The 27,936-nt window shown below is 39.4% G+C and overlaps 1 protein-coding gene across 5 annotated transcripts in view; it reads left to right on the forward strand.

Moving 5' to 3' along the window:
* The window catches only part of LOC134881465 (uncharacterized), a 35,034-nt gene extending 18,422 nt beyond the window's left edge, over positions 1-16,612 (forward strand). The window contains exons 74-104 of one of the 5 annotated variants that reach the window (XM_063908819.1): positions 587-742; positions 1,980-2,191; positions 2,281-2,366; positions 2,451-2,578; positions 2,742-2,867; positions 2,990-3,180; positions 3,260-3,351; positions 3,906-4,036; positions 4,212-4,336; positions 4,707-4,833; positions 6,172-6,384; positions 6,670-6,840; positions 7,035-7,178; positions 7,868-7,917; positions 8,018-8,150; positions 8,265-8,347; positions 8,442-8,565; positions 9,154-9,344; positions 10,152-10,242; positions 10,370-10,490; positions 10,624-10,805; positions 11,394-11,549; positions 11,672-11,802; positions 12,390-12,523; positions 12,617-12,711; positions 13,722-13,941; positions 14,151-14,189; positions 14,738-14,776; positions 15,325-15,363; positions 15,891-15,941; positions 16,119-16,612. In XM_063908819.1, the coding sequence (XP_063764889.1) occupies positions 587-742; positions 1,980-2,191; positions 2,281-2,366; positions 2,451-2,578; positions 2,742-2,867; positions 2,990-3,180; positions 3,260-3,351; positions 3,906-4,036; positions 4,212-4,336; positions 4,707-4,833; positions 6,172-6,384; positions 6,670-6,840; positions 7,035-7,178; positions 7,868-7,917; positions 8,018-8,150; positions 8,265-8,347; positions 8,442-8,565; positions 9,154-9,344; positions 10,152-10,242; positions 10,370-10,490; positions 10,624-10,805; positions 11,394-11,549; positions 11,672-11,802; positions 12,390-12,523; positions 12,617-12,711; positions 13,722-13,941; positions 14,151-14,189; positions 14,738-14,776; positions 15,325-15,363; positions 15,891-15,941; positions 16,119-16,216 (3,879 nt within the window). In that variant the 3' untranslated portion in view covers positions 16,217-16,612. The remainder of the gene's footprint in view (positions 1-586; positions 743-1,979; positions 2,192-2,280; positions 2,367-2,450; positions 2,579-2,741; positions 2,868-2,989; positions 3,181-3,259; positions 3,352-3,905; positions 4,037-4,211; positions 4,337-4,706; positions 4,834-6,171; positions 6,385-6,669; positions 6,841-7,034; positions 7,179-7,867; positions 7,918-8,017; positions 8,151-8,264; positions 8,348-8,441; positions 8,566-9,153; positions 9,345-10,151; positions 10,243-10,369; positions 10,491-10,623; positions 10,806-11,393; positions 11,550-11,671; positions 11,803-12,389; positions 12,524-12,616; positions 12,712-13,721; positions 13,942-14,150; positions 14,190-14,737; positions 14,777-15,324; positions 15,364-15,890; positions 15,942-16,118) is intronic. The other 4 variants (XM_063908822.1, XM_063908821.1, XM_063908820.1 and 1 more) reach the window with 4 other exon arrangements.
* Positions 16,613-27,936: the final 11,324 nt, after the last annotated feature.

The following is a 27,936-nucleotide window of genomic DNA, read 5'->3' on the forward strand; positions in this document are numbered from 1 at the left end:
TTTAAACTACTAAAGATTCAGTCATTATAGATATTAAACACTATGTTTTTCCCCGGTTCAGCTTAAAAAATGACTTACCCGTTACTAAGTTCTTCAGAATCTGAATCAGAAACAGGTTTATTACCAAGTACAAACGAGGAATTTGTCTGGTTTGGGGCATACAGAAACATAAAAAAAAAAAAAAGTGATGACAAACTTTTTTAAGAAAACGATAATAACATTAACATGTAGCAATATAAATGAAATATATGAATACTCCTTAAAATAAAAAATATTGAAAAATGTAATATGTGCAGTTACAATGCAAAGTGACTTTTAGATTATTGTGAAACTGACCTGTACATTTATTACACATCATTTGTGCTATGTCATTGGACATAGCTTGATTTTATTCCTTCAAGGCAAAACATATATTATATATAAATATAAATTACAGCAAAAACTATAAAAGGTCTAAATCAACTGATTAGCTGATTAGCCTGTTTATCATGGGAAGTGCAGTTTTTAAACGAAGCGTAAAACTGCATGCAGGGAAACGTTAAAGTTCAACTGGTGTTTACTCACTTACTGTACTGATTGTCACTAGGTGGAGGTTGCAGATCTTCTTACTTTCAGTCAGCTGGCTCAGCTCGCAGCAACTCCCTCACATCTAAAGACGACGATGGATGTGACAAATATCATGAAAGTCATCAGCCCTGTCAACTTTGGTGCTTTCTTTGACATCGTCTCACCAGCTATTGAGGTAAACATCTGTAGGCCTATAGCTGACACTATTTTGTTTTTTGCTTAATATTCACATTGTTTTATTTTTCCACACAAACATGGCATCAGTATATTGAAAGATGTTTACATTACATTCTTAATAATCCAACTGAAAGCATACATTGTGAACATAATGACAGCAAAACATTTAGAAGATGAAGCTGTTCGCTTAAGCTGCCTAAAGATGTTTGAACAAGGTAGCAAACATAATAAAAGCATGTTTGTAGTAGTAGTAGTTTTAGCAGTAACATTAATAAGGCATTACCTGTGAACAACAGCAAACAATACAGGCAACCAAGATGTATTAATATCTTGTCTATAATAATGGCCTGTTGAACATGCTAGAAACCACTCGCTAATCCTACTTTTTAAGCTCACTTAGGCTAACACAGCTAAATACTGTGGCATTTCAAACATCTTTAAACTTACAGCCATCTATCTATCAAGCTAACTAGCAAAAGTCAGCAATGTATCTCATGAGCTGGCTAGACTAGAGAATGTTATCTATCTTTCTTTCTGTCTGTCTGTCTGTCTGTCTGTCTGTCTGTCTGTCTGTCTGTCTGTCTGTCTGTCTGTCTGTCTGTCTGTCTGTCTGTCTGTCTGTCTGTCTGTCTGTCTGTCTGTCTGTCTGTCTGTCTGTCTGTCTGTCTGTCTGTCTGTCTGTCTGTCCGTCTGAAAGCTGGCTAGTGACCATTGGCTTTCTATCAAACTAACTAGCGAACATTAGCTTTCTGCTTAACAAGCCAGGTCGAAAAAGTTAGATCTACTCAACCAGCTAGCTAACTTCGGTATGCATCAGCTAGCTGTCTTACATTAGTCACCTGTCTAATAATCCATCTAAAAACCTTAGCTATCATCAAATTGGTCTCATAATTCAAATTGGAATCATTTGTATTTATTCTCTATAGTTTGACTTGCAGTACAGTAGGCTACTGTGTTTAATTTTTGGTAATGATAGTATTTATAAAAATGTGTTTCTTAGACTGCTTTCATACAGCAAGTAGCTGTCACAGCTCCAAATATAGCAAAGTGGTAGAACTTACACTCTAGCCGTAAATACCAACACAAAAAAGACAATGTGGAAACACCTTGCCAAGCATAAGGTGAAATCAATTAGATATTGACTCTTGAATGATCACATGATTAATATCATAAAACAACTATAATGCTAACCTTTTTGTTCAAACTTATATTAATACTAATTAATATTTCCCCAGGCTCACCCAGCCAATTTCACAGTGGAGGTGAAATCTTCCTTTCTCCAGGCAGTATATGACAGAGGGAATTTGTCTTCTCCAGCTATCAATGACACAGAGTTCCTGCTGTGGCTCAGGCGACTGAGCCCTCTTCTGGTTAACCTCTCTCCCAGCCTGGTGACTTCTTTGTTTGACATCGGGAAGAAAAGGGGGTGTTACAGCAGCGAAGAGATGTAAGAATTTCTTTGGAGGGTCATGGTCATGGTCATTGTGATGATTTGTATTTTTGAATTGCTTCACACTAATCTTTATCTGAATTTAGAATTACATTGCTGGACACACAACGCTTGACACTCAGCAGCAGCACCCAACGCGAGATCAACAAAAATATTCTGCAATCCCTTCAAGGTTTGTGAAGTTAATCTATTCAGTATTTTTTTCTCTGGCAATATGTCTCCAAAACTAATGAAGGTTATTTTGTTTTTAAAACAGTTCCAACGCCCCTTGAGTGTTACAAGGGTGGAAGCTTCTACATCTATCTGAAAAACACTTTTCACGGATTTGAGTTTCCAGATTTGTCTACGTTCACGTCGCTTCTGCCCCCAACACGGGAGTCAGAGGTAATCAAAACATTATATATTTTTTTCCATATAGAGGATCAAATTGAGCGACCACCTTGTCCTGGCTTTAATGCAAATACCCGTAGGTGGTATGCTGTTCTAGTACTTATATTAAAGTATAAACAAGTTTTTCCATCAATATGTTTTTTTTTCTTTCTTTCAGCTCCTAAGTACCATCAGCACCTCAGAGCTGCATCAGTTCCTCAGTCGACCCAATGTGATTGACAACGAATCTGACATCTGCGTCATATTTAACAACTACAAAAACACTGCTGCCTTCCTAGAAATTGTACGTCACTCGACTGATTAGTGCCACTTAACTTACATTATAACTGATGAGACATTCCATCTCTAAATTGTATTTTATTCCAGCCTCTCGTTAAATGTGCAAATTCATGTGTATGCCATTAGGAGGATGTTCCAGATGATGTGAAGATGATGACCCTCCCCTGTGTTTGGCCTTTGGCGCTGAGCAGCAACAACCGGGACGAGGTTAATTCCTGGTTTGATGTGCGGTTGACAAAATATTTTAGATTCCTCACCAAGACCCTCATCAGCTCCAACGAAGTGCAGAATGCGTCATGCTTTGCCTTCCAAAAACTGTAAGTCTCTTATTTTCTCACAGCGCGATAAAAGTCAGTGACAACAGGGCTGTCATTGAATTTGCTTTGCTCTCAATAGGGTCTCCGTAATGGGAAATAACTTCACATACAACAACTCTGAGTTTGGACAGGCTGATGTATACACCACCATCAGAACCTATCTGGGAAATGGTAAGGTTCATTTTTGAGTTGTAGATCTAAAGGATTTAATAGTGACTTTCCAAAACTGAATCTAACATTCTTCAGGTGGAGAGCAAAACAGATATGATGTGTTTTTATAGAACAAGACTTTTTGATTTAGTTTAGGTTAATGTAGTTGTACAGAATATAATTTAGTAAGGTTTGATACTTTTTACATTAACAATAACACAAGACTACTATCTTTTTATAATACATAACATCCCTGTGGCCGTTAACATTTATTGGAACTACATTTCCATCACAAATGATTTTTGAGCCATTTTAGCGCTTTGACTCTAGAGATGGCAATGATCTGTCGAAAAACAATTTTTGGTCTCCAGAAAATGATTCCTAAAAAACACAATGACATTTCATCTTTTCTGAAAAATTACTCAATTATCAAATGAATATTAGCATGCTTATCAAATATGGGAACATTATATCTGCCAAATGTTAGCATGTTAGTATTGTCATTGTGATTGCTCAAGAGATTAAAATGTCTCTAACCGTAATCCTAAATGTTTTGTGTTTTCCCTGTTTCATAGGCTCTGAAGCCAGATGCTACAACGCCAATGATGCAGAACTGAATTCTACCGCATGGTTTGTCAATAACATCGGCAACTTTGTGACGTTTGCCACTGTTGATGATATCAGCAACTTCATATCCACCAGTCAAGTATGTCCTGATATTTGATTTTAAAAATGTACTAGTAATGCTTAACGTCAGATTAGATAAAGACATTGCTGATAAACTACGCATAGCTTTCACAAAAGTAATCTACTTTTGTTTAAAAAATCAAAGGCATTTTGAAAAATCATTTATTCATCTATATTTTCATATTTTTTTGAAGACTGACGTTTTCTGGGTGGACCAAGCCAACCTGGAGCTCTTTAACAACGCAGCAATTACACAAACTGTAACCGACTACTACATCTTGAATCTTTATCAATTTAACCCCACCTTCAACCCTCTGAAGTGAGTATCCACTTATTTCCCAAGATATGCTTTTTGTATTGTTCAATTGCACCCACCCAAGCCTCGAAATGCGGGCAGAATTAAACAGTGGAATGTATCACAGTCAATCTACTTGTGGCATATCAACTTTATATAGGCCTATATAAAGTGTATATCGGTTTGCCCTGCCATTAAACAGCTAAAATGCACTGCCTATAATGTGTGTACTGAAAAAACATTGTGTGCAGCATCTAAACAGGCCCCAGGAATCTGCGTGTTGTCTGCTGCCTATAGTAACAAGATAATGTCAGCCATGTATACAGAGCATACATATCATTTTACGGATGAATATTTGTCCTTCTGTAAATATTCTTTTTTATAATTCATATAGGGTTCCAGGTTCTTTCCTGTGCTCTCCTGAGGTCCCAAGTTCAGCATATTCATCTGCCAGTGAAGCTGACACAATACAAATCTTGGAGGAGATCAAGAAATTCTGCAATGGAACAGAGGATCCTGAGGTACCAGGGCCAATGATTTCTAAAAAAAACCAAGATTGCAGAAAACACAAAAATTACTTATCACATTGTTTGTAATTTCACGAACCACAATAATTTCAGATAGTGTAAATGGGGCTTTAGTAAAAACACAACAGGAAAACTGCATAAAAAGCATACAGTGACGCAACCTAGACATAAAATTGAAAATACCAGAATTGAAGATTAGTAAAAAAAAAAATCTAAAGGGGGGATTTAGGAAAATAACATTACAGTTCCCAAAGATGCTCCAGAAACCTGAAAATAAACCATTATGTCACTCAGCACCTAAGAAGCCTGGTTAGGAATTTCCAGAACAGTTAAACATTACAATATATTCCAAAGAAATCCAGTTATTACATGTATTTAAAGACATGACGTGGTGGAACCTTATCAGCTTCCTGTCCAAAGCTGTCATTGCACAATAACAGCATATAAGTTCTTGATGTTTTAGGATTTGCTGTTATCGAGAATTTACACCAAAACTTGGAGAATATACTAGAAGAATCTAATGAGTTTGAGAGTGATTGACTATCATCACATTAGTCATACGTATTTACAATTATACAATTTTCCATACCAGTCATTTCTTATGTAGTGTACTTATATGTTTTCAACCAAGTGGCTATACTGGTCTATAGGGTAGTCATAATTATACTACTTTCTATGCAGTGTTTATTAAACTGTACATATTTCTCCTACCTCTATAGTACTCAAATGGGGTCCTGTTGTGCCAATTTTTAGGTTTCATATTTGTATGTTGTGCCTCTACTGTCTTAATGTTCAAAAAGCTCTTTATTTTTCTCATACTGCCTGTGTTGTAGCACCTGTTTTCACCCTCTGTCTGAAACCAGAGCCCAGTCTGCTCTGATTGGTTAGCTGTCTGCGTCTGTTGTGATTGGTCAACCACTTAGACTTGGAGTGTAACATAGTGATGTCACTATGTTACAGAAGTAAACAAAGGAGTCCAATAGAGGTGTTAGCATTTCAGCCTTTGCAGAGCTTTTACATGCACTAAAAACTATATATCACACTACATGAAAGGGAGAAGCCTAAAAAGCATAATAGTGCCCGTTTAATGCTTTTCATTCTGTATATAATTTAACTTTTTATATCTGTCATATTATTGGCTTATTTAATACATATTCATTACACTTTACAACTTCTTTGCACTTTTGGTTAGATGCTAACTGCCTTACGTCATCCCATTACTTGTGCCTTGTGCAAAATTGGATCTAATATATATGTATGTACAGTTAACCTATCTTTGCAACCTTGCTCGCCTCTTTAACTCGATCCCCATCTCTCTCCGACATCAAACAGGTATCTGCTATTCTGGCATCCAACTTCAAGACCTTCACAATGGAGACGTTTGCAAACCTGGGCAGTGCAAGTGCGGGCCTCAGCAGCAGCCAGATCACTTCCATTTCCTCTGAAGTGGTGGTTTCGTCTCTGTCCACCCTGGGCTCAGTCGACACCTGGAACCAGGGGCAGGCCAACATATTCATCCAAAAAATCATCTCTTCACACTTCCAGGTATGGACTTTACTTTCCACCTCGCCGGGGAGCTAATTATATACTGTATAAGGGATAATGTGCAACAATCTTTCCTCCGTAGCAGCGGTTTGTTAGGGAAAATTAACAACCTCCTGGAATGTCCTAAATCAAGAATCCAATATACAACTAAGCCATGTAATATGAAAATTAGATGCTTCAAAGCCCAACAGTGATCTGATTTTGATTCAATATTTTAAATTAAATTAACTTTAATTACTTTGCATATGCGACTTTACTAACTCTGGCTATGATAAATGTGAACAGCTCAACAATGGATTCTCCCTGGAATCCCTCGGCACGCTCGTCGCTGGAGTTCCTTCAGGTTTATTTGAGAACGTCTCAGCAACTGTGCTATTCAGCATCTCTCAGAACACCGTCTTTGTTAACAACATGATAGCAGCCCCGACAGTCATCCAACACGTCTTCGTCCAAAAGGTACTTTTGATTCTCTCACAACATTGCTGACTTAATATAAAAACATAATTGAAATTAAAGATATCTAAAGTGTGCTGTATGCCAGGTGGATGTAAGTGTGTACATATGCAGAAAGTAGCATTCAAGTGTTTGAACCTGTTTGTATGTACTCACTCACATGATTTCTGATTTTGTCTCTATCTATGATATTGTAGATCATCTCTGTTGACCGAAGTGCAGCCGGCGTGGTGCAGAATGTCCCCGATGCCATGGCAACTGAGATTCCATCGTCCTTGCTGGTATTCTCTAAGCCTGTGGACTTCAGTAAGATCAACAAAAAGACATGGACAGGAGAGCAGGTCAGTACGTAGCTCTATGGACAACACATTTAGACAGAAGCTGCAGATATTCCATTATAGTGCCAGAAATGACTCTTCAAAGAAATCAATAGAAGCAAAAAAACATTTAATTTGTATTAAGGGATAATGTGCAGCAAGGCAGTCATTAATGAGAAAAGAACAGTGACAGGTTGAGCAGGATCTCGACACAAAGCTTGTTACATGGCTTCATACTAAACAAATGCTTGTCACAAATATGGATATGAATGCTCAAAAAGTATTCCATTGTGTTTTTTCTAATGAATCAAATAGGTCAAAGCTGACCATACAGTATATGTGAAAGCACTTTAAGTGGTCACAAAGACTGGAAATATGTCAAATGAAATCAATCTCCCAGGCTCGAGTCCAACTGTTACAACTTAATATTGTTATTTACGTCATAACCCTCTTTAGCTTGTTGTTTTCATTCTGCCTCTACTCTTTGATAAAAAAAACAAATTGGCAAAAAATAAACCCAAACAGACCTAAATGTTTTTCCCCAAGGTTATAAGTCGCCTTTAAGAATATTGGATGAAAGTCTTAGGACTCAAAACACTTCAAGTTTTTGAAACACAAAGAATTAACACGAACAACGTCACCATATTGTAGCCTGTTGCTTTAAAGGGCAAAATATTATGAGTATTATTTTACATTGTTCTCTTTTCTTCTAGGCTGCCATATTTTTTGATTCACTGGGCGAAACAGACTTTGACACCGAGCAGTAAGTGAACACTTTTCTGAACACTTTTTGTTTCTCCCCATGGAAGTCTTTTCAGGGTCTATTTACCTGTGTTATTCTGTTTTCCAATTTTCTCCTGCAGGCTAAATCCAACTGTTCTGCAAGGCTTCACATGTACCACAGTGAAGAAAATGGAAAAGAAAAGGGTCCAAGGGCTGATCCGTTCCTGTAGGCCAAGAAAAGGCAGGGCAAAGGTTCAGCTGGAGGAAACACAGGTACATTTAAATTAGTAAAGCCTTTTATCTGAAATAAATATTATGAGTCATACATTTAGGAAAATATATGTTGTATTGTTGAGTTCTAATATATTTATGCATTATTTTCTACAGCTGACATGCATGTACAACCTGCTCAATGGAAGCCTCTCTCAGGACTTCACAGAATATCCATCAGACATGCTTATCTACCTAAAGTTAGTTTTCCTTCAAACATTTTGTTTCAATGACCTCATAATCGGCTTAATATAGAACAAATTTCCTTATGTTTTCTATGTCTGTTTATTACAGCAAAGATGTTGAGGGTGCCAACTGCAGGTCATACTTCACCGCATTGGGTGCTGCAGACTTCACTGTGTCCTCCAGTGTTTTGAAGAAAGACTCAAAGCTATTCAGCGAGGCCCAAAACTGCTTGGTGAGTGCCGTTAAAAGAAATGTTTGTTAAAGGTTATAAGGAAGGATGCAATGTGTTACAACTTTTTGTATTCATTGTAAAAATATAGCTTTTACTGCAAAAAAACATCAAATTTGGCTTAAATAACCAAATGGCAACAGGAAGTTATAACATGTAGGCCTACCTAAGGCTTTATAGAGGGGTGCAATGGTGACGTATTTTTGTAGGCTGACTTCGGAAGTTAGCATCGCAAGGGCTTCTTCGACTAAAAGCAATGGTATTCTTCCATTTGATTTCAGAATATTGCAGAAAATACATTTTTTCGGCCAACATAACAAATATTATATAATATATTATATTACATATTTATAATTCTTAACATGTTTTGTTTTTGAAGGGTAATTACAATGGACTGTAGCATACTTAAAGTAACGTTACGTTTAAATGCACATTGTTATGTTGAAGACATAGGCGGACATTTGAATGTATCGTTAATTGGTTTCTGTAAAGTAATCCATTTTCCGTATTAGTGTATATGTTTAACAAATGTTTGCCTGTCAAGGCACTGTTGCACAATTTAAATTAAATGCTTTGTTTTTAACTGTCTAGGGTATTAGAGGTGTGACTCTGAAAAGAAGCGACGTGGAGGTGCTAGGGAACATGGTGTGCACTCTGGAAGGGTCTTACATCGAGAACAGCGATTCTATGATTTTGGAAAAACTCAAAGCCTGCAAGGACCTCTCCACCAGCCAGGTGGCTGCCATAGAGAAACTGCTGCTGTCTGGGAAGACAAAATACGGGTACGTACATTTTTTAGCAAACAAACACAAACATGTCTAGCCATTTAGATTGCAACTTCAATGATAAAGCTGTTCAAAATATGTATTCTTCATAATGTCAGCAAATGCAATGAAAAGCCCAAAACCAAAAATGAATCGATCCTATAATCAAGAATTGTCTGTTTGTCCAAAACCTGCTATAAAAACATATTTTATTCCATCAAGCTCTAAAAACTATTAAAAGCCCATGAGTGACCCACACTATTTCACTTGATGACATGATCCATCATTACCTTAGACACAGAGCATAGTGGTATACCAAATGCAAATATGTGTTGCCTGTGTAGCAGTGCTAGCTTTGCTGTCATGTACCAGGATGCATTGTTTTGCATATTCTTATGCAGGTAGTAGAATAAATAAAGAGATGTTACGTAGCCCATACCACTAAGAACAAAGAGTACAACATCTTGTACCAGGTGTATTAATTGACTACAATTACTAACAATTAATTGACGTCCTCATTAAATTTCTTGTTTTTTAAAAGATTTTAAATTTCAGTGGGAACAAATGGGGGTGAGTGCCACAAAACGGGGTAGTTGAATCAGAACATGTAGAGAGGGACAAAAACAGTTCTGGTTTTGTTCCTTTTATCAAATGTGTTGGCTTATGTGCTAGTATAACACTGTTTTATCCACAACTCATGACCACCTTTTTTGGAGGCAATTGTATATCCATAGATCTTTAATGCCAATTCACCAAATCGACATCCTACACCACCAAGTAGGTATCAAGGCAGAAAGCAAGACTTTAAGAATCTTCTGTTTTCAGGGATGTCACTACCTGGAATGCGAAAACCCTGGTAGACCTCGGGGAGCTACCTCTTTATTTAACGGAAAACTTCTGGGGCAGATTCAAAACTGTAAGTATTTCACTTTTATCTATATCTTGTTAAGTCCAATAATATTCACCTCATTTCATTATGTGAAGTACCTTCTAAGAGACACATGATTAAATAAACCAATTCTTGATTTTTGCTTTTTTTGCAGAAAACAAAGAAAAGGTTCCTTAAGAGCTTTATGCCAAAACAGAGGAAGAAGAAAGTAAAGAAGAGTAAGCTAAAGAAGCTGTTCAAACACATCAGTTCCCGCAAGACAAAACGAGGAGCAGGTAAAGAAGGAGGCAGATAGACACAGTCTCATGATGTGTATGTGTTGTGTCTATTGATTACATAAAGGAAAGTATAAACTGGTGTATCTAACTTTACTATCTTTTCCCCTCTAACTGGTCTATTCATTTCAAGGCTGCACTGTGGGCAACATCACCCAGGTGACAGTCAGTGACAACGCCTTCCCATTTGGCTACGACCTGACTCAATTCGACCTCTGTCTGGACATCCCCATCTTGAAGGAAAACCTGGACTCTATCTGCCAGAAAGTGGACGACGATGACTTTCAGACAGTCATTCTGAGGAAATTGAATGAGGTACATTTTGCATATATAATGTGAAGTTGCGAGATATACCAATACATATACCATTCAACGCTAGTAATGGATGGATGGAAGAATGGATGGTTGGGTGGGTAGGCAGGCAGGCAGGCAGGCAGGCAGGCAGGCAGGCAGGCAGGCAGGCAGGCAGGCAGGCAGGCAGGCAGGCAGGCAGGCAGGCAGGCAGGCAGGCAGGCAGGCAGGCAGGCCGATCGATCGATCGATCGACCGACGGACAGACGGACGGACGGACGGACGGACGGACGGATGGATGGATGGATAGATAGACAGATAGACAGATAGATTGCTAATGTTTGCTAGTGAGCTTGATAGATAGATAGCTAACATTCCCTAGCTAAATTTTAGAATAACTGACAAAGTCATGTTAGGTGTCTAAGTTACCTTGTTTTTATAGATCAAACAGACAGACAGAAAGACACAATTATCTTTGTGAAAGTGTGTTATAAATCAACAGGTTGTGATGGTACAGCAGTCACGATGTCATGTAGTAATAGGAAAATACGGGGGTACTTCTTTTTAACATCAATTCATTTATATAACATTTACCGTACTCCACATTCTCAGGCTTACCCATCCGGTGTTCCTGAAGAGCAAGTTCAGTTGCTTGGTTCAGTGTCTCGTGTGGCAACACTTAATGACATCTCCAAGTGGACAATTACCAAAGTTGACACCCTGGCAGCACTTATGAAAACCGAAGATGGGTCATTGGAGGCAGCAAAGGTACAACATATAGGGATTATCAAATCCACACAATCAATAAAAACATCATGAATCATGAATATACTCCTATAATACATTATATCCCTTTTTTCATGTCCTGTGCTTTCTTCGATGTTGTTTAGAGCAAAGCAATCATCACCAAGTATCTGGAGACCCCTGGAAACTCCCTTGGCGCAACTGAGCTGAACAGCATCCACTCCAACCTATGCTCATTAAACATCACACTGCAGAATATTAAGCCAGACAGTATCAGGTGGGTTGTTACACGTAGGTTAAGGATACATAAATAATATGCCTTGAGTTTGGAATTTTGGACGGAGCTATTTCTTACATTTTTTCACCAGAAATGACCATATTTGGGCGAGAGGGTGGAGCTGAGGCAGAATAGGTCCCCCAAAGTTAAAAGCTAATGCTACTGATAGCTAGCTAACTTAATTAGCAGTGTACATCTTAAATTATTATTATCTGTTGATTTGATGCTTAATTTAGATTAGGGGGAGAAAATTCTTAAAACAAAATGATTTTACCTGTACAAATGAACAGCCATCTCCTGAACATTGTGTTTGCCAGATAGCTAAGTATGTCAACTCTAAATGTGAACATTATTTGCCAAATGAATTTGAAGCTATATATAACAAGGCTTGGACATATCAAACCATAAACTCTTCGGGATAATGTTTGCTTTGGTAATAAATAAAGTGGGAAGTATGCTCACTTTCTCATAGACTTCTATACAGTAGGACTTCTTCTGAAATGACTTTGCATTGGCATCACTCTTCAGACCCAGAGGTTGTCACTTAGTGATGATGCTGACTCAACACTTTGTTACTTTTTTTCCAGCAATGCCAAACCTCTGAATTTGGCGTCATGTTCAACGGAGCAGAAGAAAGAACTGTATGAGATCAGTAAAACCGCCTTCCTCTCACATAGTTCCCAATCCTCTACTTACTACAACTTGATTAAGCCCTATCTAGGTAAGAGTACATGTTATCTGTCATTCTGGCTGTTTCTTTGTCCAGTAAAACTCCCTGTAATTTCATCTATTTATTTTCTACCTTCTTTGACAGGTGGGGCACCTCTGTCAGATGTAGTAGAGCTGTCAAAGCAGGACATCAACATGGACGTGAACACTTTCCAGAGTCTGGACCCCAACGTGATTTCTGTAAGAGAAAGGGTTGAAGATATCAATGAAATATAAGGAAATAATGAACATCACGCAAATTAACTGAAGCTAACAATGTAATACATGTATTAGGGTTAATGGTTAGAAAAAACCTAAAGGATTCCAGCCAGCAGGGTTAGCTTAGCTTAGTTAGCTTAGCTTAAATGTACAATCTGTAAGATCTCTGCTTGGTTTTCTTTGAGGCAACAATGGGATTAAGCTTTAAGTGCAGTTTTGGAAATCAAAACTGTTTGCGTACCTTGTGCTTTTAGGAATGTCACAAACACCCAGTTCTTAGCAAAGAAGGATGGACCCAAATGCAGGACATACAATGCAGGATAAATACCTTTAATGTTAGGTTCTCGAGCAAGGCTAAACAAACAGAACCAAACTATTTAAAGCACAGTAAACAAGGAACAAACAATGACAGGAAACCAGAACTTAAATACAAGCAGCATAAAAACAGGGAGTTTCAGGTGACACCACAATCAGGTGATCAAACAGGAAACAGGAAATAAAAACAGATATAATACAGGGTGTGAAGTCTTTTCAAAATAAACAGGAAACAGACAGATCATGACACAATCTTCCCTGTGTTAAAATCTTGAACACAAAGCAAACATTCTGCTGGTTGTAAATGAGTCAATCTTCTCATCCATCTATTCCCTTCATTGGTAGTGAAGAGCACACTCTAACTGGCATTTTTCCAGTGGGAGATAGTTAATAATGCTTGTAATTTATAGTTTAACCAATCATGGACTTTTTTTGTAACTGCCATTTCCCCTCCTTCCTGTTTTAACAGACCATACTGTATGTCGCAACAGAGTACAAAAAGTTAGGAAATGAGACTTTAAAGTTTACTTTTAAAAGCTACAATTTTTAAATCCATAAGAGCTTTAAAACATGTTAAGAAGAAGTAATTTAGCAACTTAACTATGAATCTATGATATTTCCATCGTTGCTTTGTGTTAAAACTTAAAACCAAATTTTGTTTTGTTTGAAATGAGCAGAAATTGACCGTGCCCGAGGTGGCAGCCCTCATGAGAGTCACTGTACAAGATCTGAAGGTGTTTGAGAATGCTACTGCGGTTCACACCTGGAGAAACTTGCAGCTCCAGCATGAGCTGGACAAATTGGGTCTGGGCCTAATCACCAGCAGAGCCAGCCCAACCACTGCAACACCAAACTCCAAGACCACCAAATACCCAGCTACTGTAAAAACTACAAAAGGTGAGCATAGTTTTGTGACGCTAGGTCTAATGCGTACGCTTAAGTATACAGTTTTTCTAGTGATACTTGCGTTATCTTGAAAGAGAAAACTAGAGATTGCAGAAGCTCTACAGCTAACTGATGAGTAATCATAGCAAATGTCTTTACAGAGAAAAAAATAAACAACTACTACAAGTGTACTGTCTAACTATCTCAAATCTCATCCACAGCTAAAGCAACCGTGGCTGCGACAGTGAAACCTACACAAGGTGAGCATAGCTTCTGTGTGTTTCAAGCAGTGGTGAAAAGTAACTCAGTAGATTTACTCAAGAACTGAACTAGCTAACTATAATTATGAAGTACTGGTTCTTGAGTATTTCCATGAATTGCTACTCCACATAATTTCAGAGGAAATAATTGTTCTTTTTACTGTGCTGCATTCATTTGACATTTAGTAGTTCCTGTTAACATAAATAACATGACATGTTTACATAATATATATATACTACTTATTTAAAGGTTAGTATTTTATATACAGATAATACTTACTACTGCAATTTTACTTAAGTAACAGTTTGAACTCACGACTTATACTTACTATGGAGTATGTTTGGATTGTGGTTTTTACTACTTTTACCTAAGTAAAAGATTTTGTGTGAACCTATTAGAGGCCCATTTGTGCTTTTTGGTGTTAGCCCTTTCCTGCAGTCTGTTCTGTAGGTCATTGTGATTGTAAATGGTCTGCAAAGGCTTAAATCCCAAAGTTGACAAGTTAACCCCCCAAAAAACATCTAACTATCTCAAATCTCATCCACAGCTAAAGCAACCGTGGCTGCGACAGTGAAACCTACACAAGGTGAGCATAGCTTCTGTGTGTTTCAAGCAGTGGTGAAAAGTAACTCAGTAGATTTACTCAAGAACTGAACTAGCTAACTATAATTATGAAGTACTGGTTCTTGAGTATTTCCATGAATTGCTACTCCACATAATTTCAGAGGAAAAAATTGTTCTTTTTACTGTGCTGCATTCATTTGACATTTAGTAGTTCCTGTTAACATAAATAACATGACATGTTTACATAATATATATATACTACTTATTTAAAGGTTAGTATTTTATATACAGATAATACTTACTACTGCAATTTTACTTAAGTAACAGTTTGAACTCACGACTTATACTTACTATGGAGTATGTTTGGATTGTGGTTTTTGCTACTTTTACCTAAGTAAAAGATTTTGTGTGAACCTATTAGAGGCCCATTTGTGCTTTTTGGTGTTAGCCCTTTCCTGCAGTCTGTTCTGTAGGTTATTGTGATTGTAAATGGTCTGCAAAGGCTTAAATCCCAAAGTTGACAAGTTAACCCCCCAAAAAACATCTAACTATCTCAAATCTCATCCACAGCTAAAGCAACCGTGGCTGCGACAGTGAAACCTACACAAGGTGAGCATAGCTTCTGTGTGTTTCAAGCAGTGGTGAAAAGTAACTCAGTAGATTTACTCAAGAACTGAACTAGCTAACTATAATTATGAAGTACTGGTTCTTGAGTATTTCCATGAATTGCTACTCCACATAATTTCAGAGGAAATAATTGTTCTTTTTACTGTGCTGCATTCATTTGACATTTAGTAGTTCCTGTTAACATAAATAACATGACATGTTTACATAATATATATATACTACTTATTTAAAGGTTAGTATTTTATATACAGATAATACTTACTACTGCAATTTTACTTAAGTAACAGTTTGAACTCACGTGTTTGGATTGTGGTTTTTACTACTTTTACCTAAGTAAAAGATTTTGTGTGAACCTATTAGAGGCCCATTTGTGCTTTTTGGTGTTAGCCCTTTCCTGCAGTCTGTTCTGTAGGTCATTGTGATTGTAAATGGTCTGCAAAGGCTTAAATCCCAAAGTTGACAAGTTAACCCCCCAAAAAACATCTAACTAGCTCAAATCTCATCCACAGCTAAACCAGCTGAAACCACAACCCCAAAGGTGACAACAACAACAGCACAAGGTAAGCATCTATGACCGCTTCTTATTTACAACCCACCATTAATAAATGTGATCGCATAAACTGCTTTTTAACCATGTGATCAATGACAAAAAGTGCTGAGAATGCAATTGTGCCTCTCTCATGGATGTTATTATTCCTTTATTATTTTATTATTAAGTGTTTTACTTTTATTTCTAGGTAACGCCACAAGTGGGGGAGCACAGCTTGCCAAACACCCAACATCCATGTTCCTGGCTGTTCTGCTGACAACTGTGCTGCTGCAACTACTACAATAACCATCATAAATACATATAAAACTTACTTATCATGCTCATTAATAATCAGTAACTGCTCAATACATTTTTCAGTATGTTCTTTATGTTAGAGTGAGATTTGTCAATAATATGTTGGTTATTTATAACCCTGAAGTAAATTGTTGTATTTCTCCTCATTACTCTTAATGTTTAAAATTGAAGGAATGTAAAATAAATATAATATGTTTAAAGGTGATGGGTCACTATATATTCCACTTACTGGAATTTTGAAATTTTAGCACTTCTTATATTAACCTTTATTTTTGATCATTATTAAAAGCTTAAGTGAATGAAAAATACATCTCTTAAAATGCACTTTATTGTCTTTTATTGTAACTGCAATGCTACTCCTCAAATTAATAAATGCTAATTAACCAATACATGACGTTTGTGTTTTTGTCTCTTGGGGCAAGTGGATTTTTTTTCTGTATTTCTTTTACAGTTTTAATGGGTTTCATTGCTTAGCCCCAAAGGCTCAGAGAAGATGCCATAATAATTTTATTTTTTTTAAAACAAGGATTGTTGACTTCGGGGATAGCAGTAGACAAATTTAACTAAGGGTCTACCAATAAGTTTCAAACCGTATATGACCAGCAAAACTCTTGGGTAAAAGATGCAATAATAATCTGTAAAAATACTCACAATTAAGTATTTTCCTGTAGTGTGTTGTCAAGTCAAAGTCAACTTTATTGTCAATCTTTCAGTTTGTGTGTACAAACAGGGAGATCAAAATACTGTTTCCCACAATCCCGAGGATAAAAAAATACAAATATATAAATAAAATGTAAATATATATATATATACACACATACACTCCTGTACACCAAATTATATGTATATATTTATGTATATACAGTGGTATGCAAAAGTTTGGGCACCCCTCTGAGATTTCATGACAATTTGCTTTTCCTTTATAATAGAAGATCACAGCAACAACATTTGTTTTCCTACAAAGATGTAGACGTTTTAGTGTTTTCCAGACCAAAATTCTTAGGGTAGCATTACATAGTTTTATTATAATAAAATAAAATGCAAAAAATGGGATGTGCAAAAGTTTGGGCACCCTTATAAATAGCATTCATTTCAACACCTGTACGGATTTATAGCTGACAGGTTGCTGCACAAAATTGCTTTGATTAGCTCATTAGACCTTCAATTACAAAGACAGGTGGAACCAATCATGAAAAAGGCTATTTAACATAGGTAATAGCTGGCTGTGCCTGGCCTAGGTTCTTTCTTAGGGAGTGGCAAGATGGGGACCTCAAAACAACTCTCCACTGACCTGAAAGCTAAGATAATCCAACATTATAAATTAGGAGAAGGGTACAAAAAATTATCTGACAGGTTTAAACTGTCTGTCTCCACAGTCAGAAACGTAGTTGTGAAATGGAAGGCCACAGGAACAGTCCGTGTGAAGGAAAGATGTGGTAGGCCGACAAAAATAGGGGAAAGGCACAGGCGAAGGATGGTGAAAATGGTCACAGAGAAGCCACAGACCACCTCCAGAGAACTACAACAACATCTGGCTGCTGATGGTGTAGTTGTTCACCGTTCCACAATCCAGCGTACTTTGCACCAGGAAGAGCTCATTGGAAGGGTGATGTGCAAAAAGCCTTTCCTGAGTGTTAATCACAAGAAGAGTCGCATGAGGTATGCAAAAGCACATCTGGACAAGCCAGAAGCATTTTGGAACAAAATACTGTGGTCAGATGAGACCAAGATTGAGTTATTTGGTCATAACATGAACAGGTATGCATGGCGAAAAAAACACACTGCATTCAATGAAAAGAACTTGTTGCCCACTGTAAAATTTGGTGGAGGATCTATCATGTTATGGGGCTGTGTGGCTAGCACAGGTACTGGAAAACTTGTTAAAGTTGAGGGCCACATGAATTCCTTACAGTACCAGGAGATTCTTGACAAGAATGTTCTAGAGTCAGTCACAAAGTTGAAGCTACGCCGGGGTTGGATTTTTCAGCAGGACAATGATCCTAAGCACCGATCAAAATCCACCAAGGAATTCATGCAGAAGCACAGGTACAATGTTCTGGAATGGCCATCCCAGTCCCCAGACCTTAACATCATTGAAAATGTATGGATTTATTTGAAGAAGGCTGTCCATGCACGGAGGCCAAGAAACCTGACTGAACTGGAGACGTTTTGTGTGGAAGAATGGGCCAAAATACCACCTGCCAGGCTTAAGGGACTTGTCTGTGGCTACAGGAGGCGTCTACAGGCCGTTATTGCAGCAAAAGGAGGCAATACTAAATATTAATGGAATTATTTCTTAGGGGTGCCCAAATTTATGCACATGCCTATTTTTGTTTGAATGCACATAAACATGTTTCTGTTTGACCAATAAAAGTTATTTCACTACTGAGATGTTTCTGTTACCATAAGGTATAACATATGTTAAAATGAAGTTGCTGCTTCAAAAGCTCAGCAAGTGACAAACTGATGCAGTGGTTTTCCTAAGGGGTGCCCAAACTTTTGCATACCACTGTATACACAGACATAATCGACAGAGAAACATATATACATATGCACACATTAAGAGGCATAAATAAAGACACAATAGTAAATATATACAACATAACTGTCACTTGAATGATGTTGCAGTAAAAAATACATTGTTGCAAAAGACTGCCCATAGTAGCTTAGAAAGGGTCTGGTGCTGGATGTGTGTGTGTGGGCTTTTAAAAGTCCAGGTCCAATTGGGGAAGGGGGAGAGGTGGGAGGGAGGGGAGAGAGTTCAGCTTACTGACAGCCTGGGGGAAAAAACTGTTTTTTAGTCGGTTGGAGCTCGACCTCAGGCTGCGGATCCTTCTCTCCGAAGGCATGAGGGTGGGCGGGTGTATAGGTGTTGCAGACCCACAGTATATTTAGATAAATGGATAAAGGTTAATCACTGTAACAACAATTACATTTTTGAGAACAAGCATGCTTTAAAGAAACATGTCAACAGAGACAGGTATGAATTTACAGGCTTCTATTTCTATTCTGGCCATAAAAGCGATTACTTCAGCATTATCAATTTCTGTTGTTTTGCTTATTATAGATATGTCTTTGAGTTAAATTATTGTTTTTATTTTATTCTATAAACTACTGACAATGTTTCTCTTTGTTGGAATTGAACAGACACTGGAATGGCTGCCATACATGTAGAGATAAAATATAAGAAACATTTGGAGTGGTCTCTAAAAAAAATTCTGTATAGAGCTGTATATATACAGTATATACCCCGTATATATACCATATAAATCAATGAGTTGCATCCCATTATTTCTTTGAAACATTTATCTACTTGGGCACATTCATACCTTGGAAAATGCATCACATTTAGCAAGAGCGGGATGTCAAATCTTAAACTACAGCAGTCAGATAAAGGTGGTGTTTCCTAGACCGACAAAATATCCATCCAGCCATCTTCTCCCGCTTTTCCATCAGGGTCGCGGAGGTAACAGCTCCAGCAGAGAGCCCCAAACTTCTCTTTCCCTGGCCACATCAACCAGCTCTGACTGGGGGATTCCAAGGCGCTCCCAGGACAGCAAAGTGATATAATCCCTCCACCTGGTCCTAGGTCTACCCCTCGGTCTCTTCCCAGCTAGACGTGCCTGGAACATCTCCCTAGGGAGAGGCCCAGGTGGCATCCTCACTAGGTACCCAAACCACCTCAACTGGCTCCTTTCAACGCAAAGAAGCAGCGGTTCTACTCCGAGTCCCTCCCGGATGATTGAACTTCTCACCTTATCCCTAAGGGAGATGCCAGCCACCCTGCGGAGAAATCCCATTTCGGCCGCTTGTATCCGCGATCTCATTCTTTCGGTCATGACCCATCCTTCATGACCATAGGTGAGGGTAGGAATGAAGACGGCCAGGTAGACAGAGAGCTTTGCCTTCTGGCTCAGCTATCTTTTCATCACAATGGTGCGGTAAAGCGACTGCAGTACCGCTCCCGCTGCTCCGATTCTCTGGCCCATCTCACGCTCCATTGTTCCCTCACTCGAGAACAAGACCCCGAGATACTTGAACTCCTTCACTTGGGGTAAGGCCTCATTCCCTACCTGGAGTGGACAGTCCATCGGTTTCCTGCTGAGAACCATGGCCTCAGATTTGGAGGTGCTGATCCTCATCCCAGCTGCTTAACACTCGGCCGCGAACCGATCCAGTGAGTGCTGAAGGTCACAGACCGATGAAGCCATTAGGACCACATCATCTGCAAAAAGCAGTGGTGCAATCCTTAGCCCACCGAACTGCAGACCCCCTCCCCCACGACTACGCCTCGAAATCCTGTCCATGAATATCACAAACAGGATTGGTGACAAAGCTCAGCCCTGGCGGAGGCCAACCCTCACCGGAAATCGGTCTGAGGTGCTACCAAGGACCCGGGCACAGCTCTCGCTTTGGGAGTACAGAGATTGGATGGCCCTGAGTAGAGACCTCCTCACTGCATATTCCCGCAGCACCTCCCACAGTATCTCCCTGGGAACCCAGTCACACGCCTTCTCCAAATCCACAAAGCACATGTACACCAGATGAGCGTACTCCCAGGCCCCCTCCAGGATCCTTGCGAGAGTGAAAAGCTGGTCCGTCGTTCCACGACCAGGACGAAATCCGCATTGCTCCTCTTCAATCTGAGGTTCGACAATCGGTCGGACCCTCCTTTCCAGCACCTTAGAGTAAACTTTCCCGGGGAGGCTGAGTAATGTGATGCCTCTGTAATTGGCACACACCCTCTGATCCCCCCTTTTAAAAAGGGGAACCACATCCCCGGGCTGCCACTCCTTCTGTACTGTTTCCGACTTCCACGCAATGTTGATGAGACGTGTCAACCATAACAGTCCCTCAACACCCAGAGCCTTCAGTTTTTCTGGGCAGATCTCATCCACCCCTGGGGCTTTGCCACTGTGGAGTTGTTTGACTACTCAGTGACTTCCCCCCGTGAGATTGGAGTTGATCCCCCTTCATACACCAGCTCCGCCGCTAACATAGAGGGCGGAGTTGTCGGATTCAGGAGTTCCTCAAAGTGTTCCTTCCACCGCCCTAACACACTATCAGTTGAGGTCAACAGCATCCCATCCTTACTGTACACAGCTTGGATAGTTCCCTGCTTCCCCCTCCTGAGGTGTCGGACAGTTTTCCAGAAAAGTTTGGTGCCGACCGAAAGTCCTTCTCCATGGCTTCTCCGAACTTCTCCCACACCCGCTGCTTTGCCTCGGCCATGGCTGAGGCTGCTGCCCTTAGGGCCTCTCGATACCTTGCAACTGCATCAGGAGTACCCAGGGATAACATATCCCAGAAGGCTTCCTTCTTCAGTCGGACAGCTTCCCTGACCACCGGTGTCCCCCAAGAGGTTCGAAGGTTACCGCCCCTTGAGGCACCTAAGACCTTGAGACTACAGCTCCCCGCCGCAGCTTCGGCAATGGAGGCTTTGAACACCGCCCACTCTGGTTCAATGTCCCCAGCCTCCACAGGGATGCCTGAAAAGCTCCCCCAGTGGTGTGAGTTGAAGGCCTCCTGGACTTGGGATTCCCCCAGACATTCCCAGTTCACCAGTACTACACGTTTGGGCTTACCAGTTCTGTCCAGAGGCTTCCACTGCCACTCGACCCAACTCACCACCAGATGGTGATCAGTTGACAACTCCGCCCCTCTCTTCACCCGAGTGTCCAAAACATGCAGCCTCAGGTCCAATGATGTACGCTTATGAGCATCCTTATGTTCGAACATGGTGTTTGTTATGGCCAATCCATGACTAACACAGAAGTCCAGTAACAAACCACCACTCCGGTTCAGATCAGGGGGACCGTTCCTCCCAATCACGCCCCTCCAAGTGTCTCCATCATTGCCCATGTGTGCATAAGTCTCCCAGCAAGACTAAGCAGTCCCCTTCAGGAGCCCCATACAAGACTTCTTTCAGGGTCTCCAAGAAGGTCGAATACTCTGAACTGCTATTTGGTGCATAAGCACACACAACAGTCAGAGGCGACCATCTCGTCCACAGGGGTAAACTCCAACAAAGCGGCAATCAACCGGGGGCTTGTGAGTATCTCCACACCCGCTCGGCACCTCACACTTTGGTTAACTCCGGAGAAGAATAGAGTCCAACCCCTATCAAGAAGTAAGGTTCCAGAGCCGACGCTGTGCGTAGAGGTGAGCCCCACCAGATCCAACTGGTAACAAGCTCCGGCTCCTTCCCCCCCAGACAGGTGACGTTCCACGTCCCCAAAGCTAGCTTCTGTTGCCTGAGTCTGGTCCGTCGAGACCCTCTGCTTTCACTGCCACCCTTCTGGCAGCGCACCCAACCCAATCGCTGTTTCCCGTGGATGGTATATGCAAGTACTTTTACCTATAATTGTACTTTAGAACAGAAATTAAGTAAATGTAGACTACTTAGTCACCCTCCATCAGAGAAATTGAGTATTCTGATTAACTTTTTCCTTTTGGTTTGTGTTTTTGATGTTTGACAGAGAGGAGATGTATATGTTTAGTGTTACATTGAAATGTTTGTCTGCTACCCCTTTACACTGTGTTCTGTCCAACTAACAGTCCAAATCCCAAATGTATATGTTTATACTAAAGTTTTAGTGTTAACAATAATAATGAAAAATAAAAGGAAAAATGTAATAAGCTCGAAACGTGAAATGTTTTTTTACGCTACCTTGCATGTCACTTGTCACTTTTATCCAAAGCGATTTACATCATTCAATGCTGTGGGCAATCCCCACAGGAGCCATTTGTGGTGAAGATAGGGTTCCATCAATTAGCTAATTAACAAATTGTTTAAGGTTAGGGCAAATATCTTAATGTGTGCAGTGATAGGCCAACAAAACCCAATCATTCCGTCAGTAGATTCTATTGGCAGAATTGTCAGTAGAATTGGAACAAGAGTTCCAGCTCAGTTGACAAAACGCACTGAACAGGTAAGACACACTTCACATCAGAGCAGAAAACAACTTTTTTATTTGACTTTTTCTGTTTAGGAGAACTGTTTTGTGTTTGAGGAAGGGTTCATGACCATTTCCCACATTTCAAACTCAAGTAAAATATTTTTTTCTTTAGTTAAATTTCAAATATCAGTACAGTAGTATCTGCAAGCAAATGCATGTTTTATCTCACAAAAAACAATTTTAACTTGTAAATATTGCACAACCAGTTGCTTAAATTCTATGTGCACAAAATAGATTGCATTTAAATGTTGTGTTTGAACCAGAGCCGACTTTATGTAGACTGAGAAGTTGGAAGTGGTGCAGTTGTGACTTTTTGTAGTTTGCCACAAATAAAACGTAAATTAAAGATTATTTCAGAGACATTTTACACAACAGAATGCCTTAATCCCTTTAATAAGATGGTGTTTCAATTGTTGATCTAAAACGCTCTTATTTACCATGTTACAGAAAAGGCTTCTCTTGAGCTAATCAAAGAAAACACAACTTTTCATTTTAGTTCAGTCATGGCGTTTGGTTAGCATACACTGTTGAAGTTGCTGCTTAGATAAAAATGAATATATCAGTGAAATAACAGCTGTTTGTGTTTGTGACTGCAGATTTACAACGGCGGTTTACGAAATACAAACAAAGCACTGATCTTTCGATCTATCTTTGGACGAAACTTCTTTGCAAGACTCAAGGGGATATGTATGTATCCACACAAAGGGGTGTGAGACCTTTGTGTCCTGAAAACTTCAAGTTTTCCTCCATCTGGAAGAAGGAAAGACAGAGGGGTGACAGCCCTTCTTCCTATAAAGACAAAAAAACTTCTACCGGCAGCATGTTCAGCCAAAGGGGTGAGAGGCCTTCATGTTCTGGAAACAACAAGCCCTCCAGCGTCAGCCACATATACGGCACTATTGATGAGGACGATGAGCCTCGCACCACCAGCCGCATGTACGGCACTATTGATGAGGACGATGAGCCTCGCACCACCAGCCGCATGTACGGCACTATTGATGAGGACGATGAGCCTCGCACCACCAGCCGCATGTACGGCACTATTGATGAGGACGATGAGCCTCCTACTACCAGGCGCATGTGCGGCCAACTGATGACACCTCTTCCTCTGATAAGCCCTCCACAAGCCTTTGGTCCTTTGACCTGGAACTCAAGAGGTCTCCTTCCCCAGAAGTGATCGACCTTTTAATGGTTGATAAATCGCATCAGCATAAGACAAAACCTTCCTCTGTTCAGAATGAGGAGAAAGACAGAAAAGAGCAGATAGAAGATATTCCTTTATAGTTTTCTTCCAGTTTTCAATATTTTAAGTAAACATTTGAGTTTCAAATTGGTCAATGTATTAAAAAGAACTCACAAAACTTATTTCTTTCAAGTATGATTATTGTAATTCTGCAGTGTTCTGCAAGATTGAAAATTGGTTTATTGTCTGGAATCCTGTCAGATATTTAAGAAACTTTGATGAAGAAATGTACATCTATTAGTTAGTCTGTTAATGTGTTAATCTTAAAGTGGACCTATACATCTTATATGACTGATATAATGATCCTGGCAAACAGGTAATTCTACTAAATACAACACAAAAAGAGCTGGCAATCTCATTTTTGGATATGGTGCCAAGCCAACATGTAATCTGTTGACTCTTTCCTTTCTGGAGAATGGCAGCTTTACATCTGGACTCTAACATTTTCATGTGCTGTTTGTTTCAAGTAACACCAATTCAAAGAAGCTGCAAGGCATACCAGCACTGCGCAAAAGAAGGGCAGAGTTCCAAGAGTGGATAAAGGAGCTAGAACGTAAGGTGAAGGTTGAGGAAGCAAATCAAAGAAAGTTTTTTTTTTAAATGAAGGAGAAACTGGAGGCAGAGAGGAAACGCTCAGAGGTTGGCAGAAACACATCTACTGCAGGAAAACACTGAAGAATTTCCAGCGTTTTCAAGCTCATGTAGACACCAACTCTCTTCACACCGTGATCCTCCTCCTCCCCTCTGATTTTGACTGACAGTAGCCTCCTCAAACTCCTGCCCCCCCAGAAGAAGCTGCAGTTCCTGTAGCCTGCCCAAAAACCAAGCTCTACTGATCCTACTCACACTCTTCCCTCACCGTGCTTCTCCTACTCCCCTGTTAACAAAAGCCTGAAAAGGGACTCTTGTTCCTCAGTCCTATCACTTTTGGGGCCTCCTCTAGCCTGCCCAAAACCAAGCTCTACTGAGCCTACTCACACTCCTCCCACAACCTGCTTCTCCTACCCCCTGTTGACAAAACCCTGAAAAAGGACTCTTGTTCCTCAGTCCGCTAGCTATCTGTGGCAGCTCCTCACCTCCTCCCAGAAAGCTGCAGTCCCTCTTACCTCCTCTAACTCCTGATCCACTGAAAAAACTCAGATCTAGCCTGCTGGTTCCATGACTACCTCAGTGACCACTGCCAGAGACAAAAGATAATCTGGCTTGGAGTCTAATTGAGCTGTTTCTGCCCTCAGCTGTCTCCTCTGCAACTTTAAACACTGCAGCCACTTTGCTTCAATTCCGCAAGTCACCACTGCCAGAGACAAAAGTGTAATTTTGTCAGTCTAACTCTTCTACACAGTGAGCATGTTAGTGCTTTAAACTGAATGTATCTGATGTCCAATTTCTTCTGCTCTGCTGAGACAGTCTGTAAACGGCACTGCCTCTGACTGCTCCTACTGTTCGTAAATAAAACTGTTGCATTGCACTGATTTGTATGGACATTTCTTCAATATTTTCCTTTAATTCTGAGAGCTGAGAAATGAGCTGAGATCGTAATGTAAACGTAATACAATGTGTATTAAAATGTCTGATTAGCAGTGTTGGGGTAGTTACTCAAAGAAAATGTGTGACCATACTATCCTGTCTCATGTAATACCCAGAATGGACACTAGGACGAGATACATTACAAATATGACTCAGATGGCAGGATTTAACAATACATAATAATACACAATATGTGATTTCTTTCCCAATATATTTGTCTGACCAGGTGTCAGGTCAGACATGTGTAAGATTTGTTTGCATGCTCTATGTATTCCTGTTTTTGAAGGAAATCAGCAGCAGATGCATTGATAAAATAATTGTTGCTTGCAATGCACTTCGGTGTTCCTCTTTTCAGCTAGCACCAGTTGAGTTTGAGATTTGTGGTTTTGAGTGAAATTTCTCTGCAATTATTTTATGGATTGTTGTCAAATGTGTTCCTTGGAATGAATTGGATTAAATGTGTTAATTCATTTCCCAAACCGTTTTAAAGTACTTACTATTCAAAATTACCCATTTTGTACTCGTATATACAGTATTTCTTACAATATTGAGTTTCAGCTAATAAGAATTCATTAATGCGTTTATCTCTTGTTGTAGCTGGTAAAGGTGGGGATTACATGCTGCTGCATATGTTAAATTAAAATACTGTAATTCCTCATTATTTATTTGTGTAATAATAATCTGACTATGCAAAAAAAATGTTTAGTTGTTAAGTTAAGCTATTAAATAAATAAAGTGAAGTTAAACATAAAAATAAAAATGAATGAGCAGGTTCTTTCTGCAAAACTTGAAAATAATATTAATTTAAAATGATTATCTCTGAAACATACGGCCTGTAAAAACGTTCTCCACACATTTATTTTTGAAGCGTAGTCTGTCAGTCAAATGTTGGCCCCCTCCTCAGTGTTTCAGGTCACAGCAGCCTCTGCTCACAGGCCTCTGCCACATTACTTTTATAGGTTTATGTGCATGTAAACTATCTGCAAAGGCTAAAGTCCCAAGTTTCCCTCCAGAGAGTTTCTTACACACTTCAGAAGAGATTGTTTTGTATGAATTATTCCGGTTTAAAGTTTATGTTTTAGTTTTACTGATTTGTATTGATAGACAGCAGCGCTCTATCGCCCCCTGCTGCATATGGAACAAACTGCCTCCATAGCGTTGTTGTGTCTGATGAATCCCCTCCCCTCTGCTGCAATTCTTCTCCCTGACAGTGCGACACGGAATCTGGGCAACCAGGTTTGGTGTTTTTTCAACCAGTGACAAGCTCAAGTGTTCTCCAGCATATAAGCATTTGATTGTGGTTCGCTTTTCCCCGCTATGGCACTGAATAACAGGAAGCTGGAGCTGTCAGTATGTGCAAGATCATCACAACATACACACTAACTCGAAGAATGAGGGAATGAAAAACAGCATTAGCAAACGGGAAGTCTGAGCTGCTGACTTTTTTACACACCACTGCTAGTTTAGTAAAATCCAGGAACATAAAAACATTGCAAAAGTGCAAAGTAATCAGAAGTAATGATCACCCTTATTTTACTTAATATACGTATATTCAGCAATACTACGTGGCAGAAGTAGGCTACTCATAAGAGGGTTAAATTTCTACATTCAAAGTCAATTTAAAAACTTTAAGGCACATAAGTATACAAAGAATGAAATGACTAATTCCCTTTCTTATTGTTATACTATCATACATTTTAGTATTGTGTCTTGATATTGTTAATTAGCTACTGTGGATTAGTATTATCACATTGTAACTTTTGGACTTGGCTTGTGAAATGGAGTTTAATTTATAGGTTGTATTGAATTAATTAAATATAACATTAATGTTTTGTTTGTAAAGCCTGAATCACTGTCGGTCAATGAAGGGGAGGGGAAATGTAATATTTTTCTATCTGAAATGTAATATTATATAATAATACCTTAATGAAGAAAAAATCTCTTAATGAGTACTGTGGTGAAGTTACTGTACTTACATTCAG

The sequence above is a fragment of the Eleginops maclovinus genome, chromosome 19 (assembly GCF_036324505.1).
Source record: "Eleginops maclovinus isolate JMC-PN-2008 ecotype Puerto Natales chromosome 19, JC_Emac_rtc_rv5, whole genome shotgun sequence".
NCBI classification, from domain to species: domain Eukaryota; kingdom Metazoa; phylum Chordata; class Actinopteri; order Perciformes; family Eleginopidae; genus Eleginops; species Eleginops maclovinus.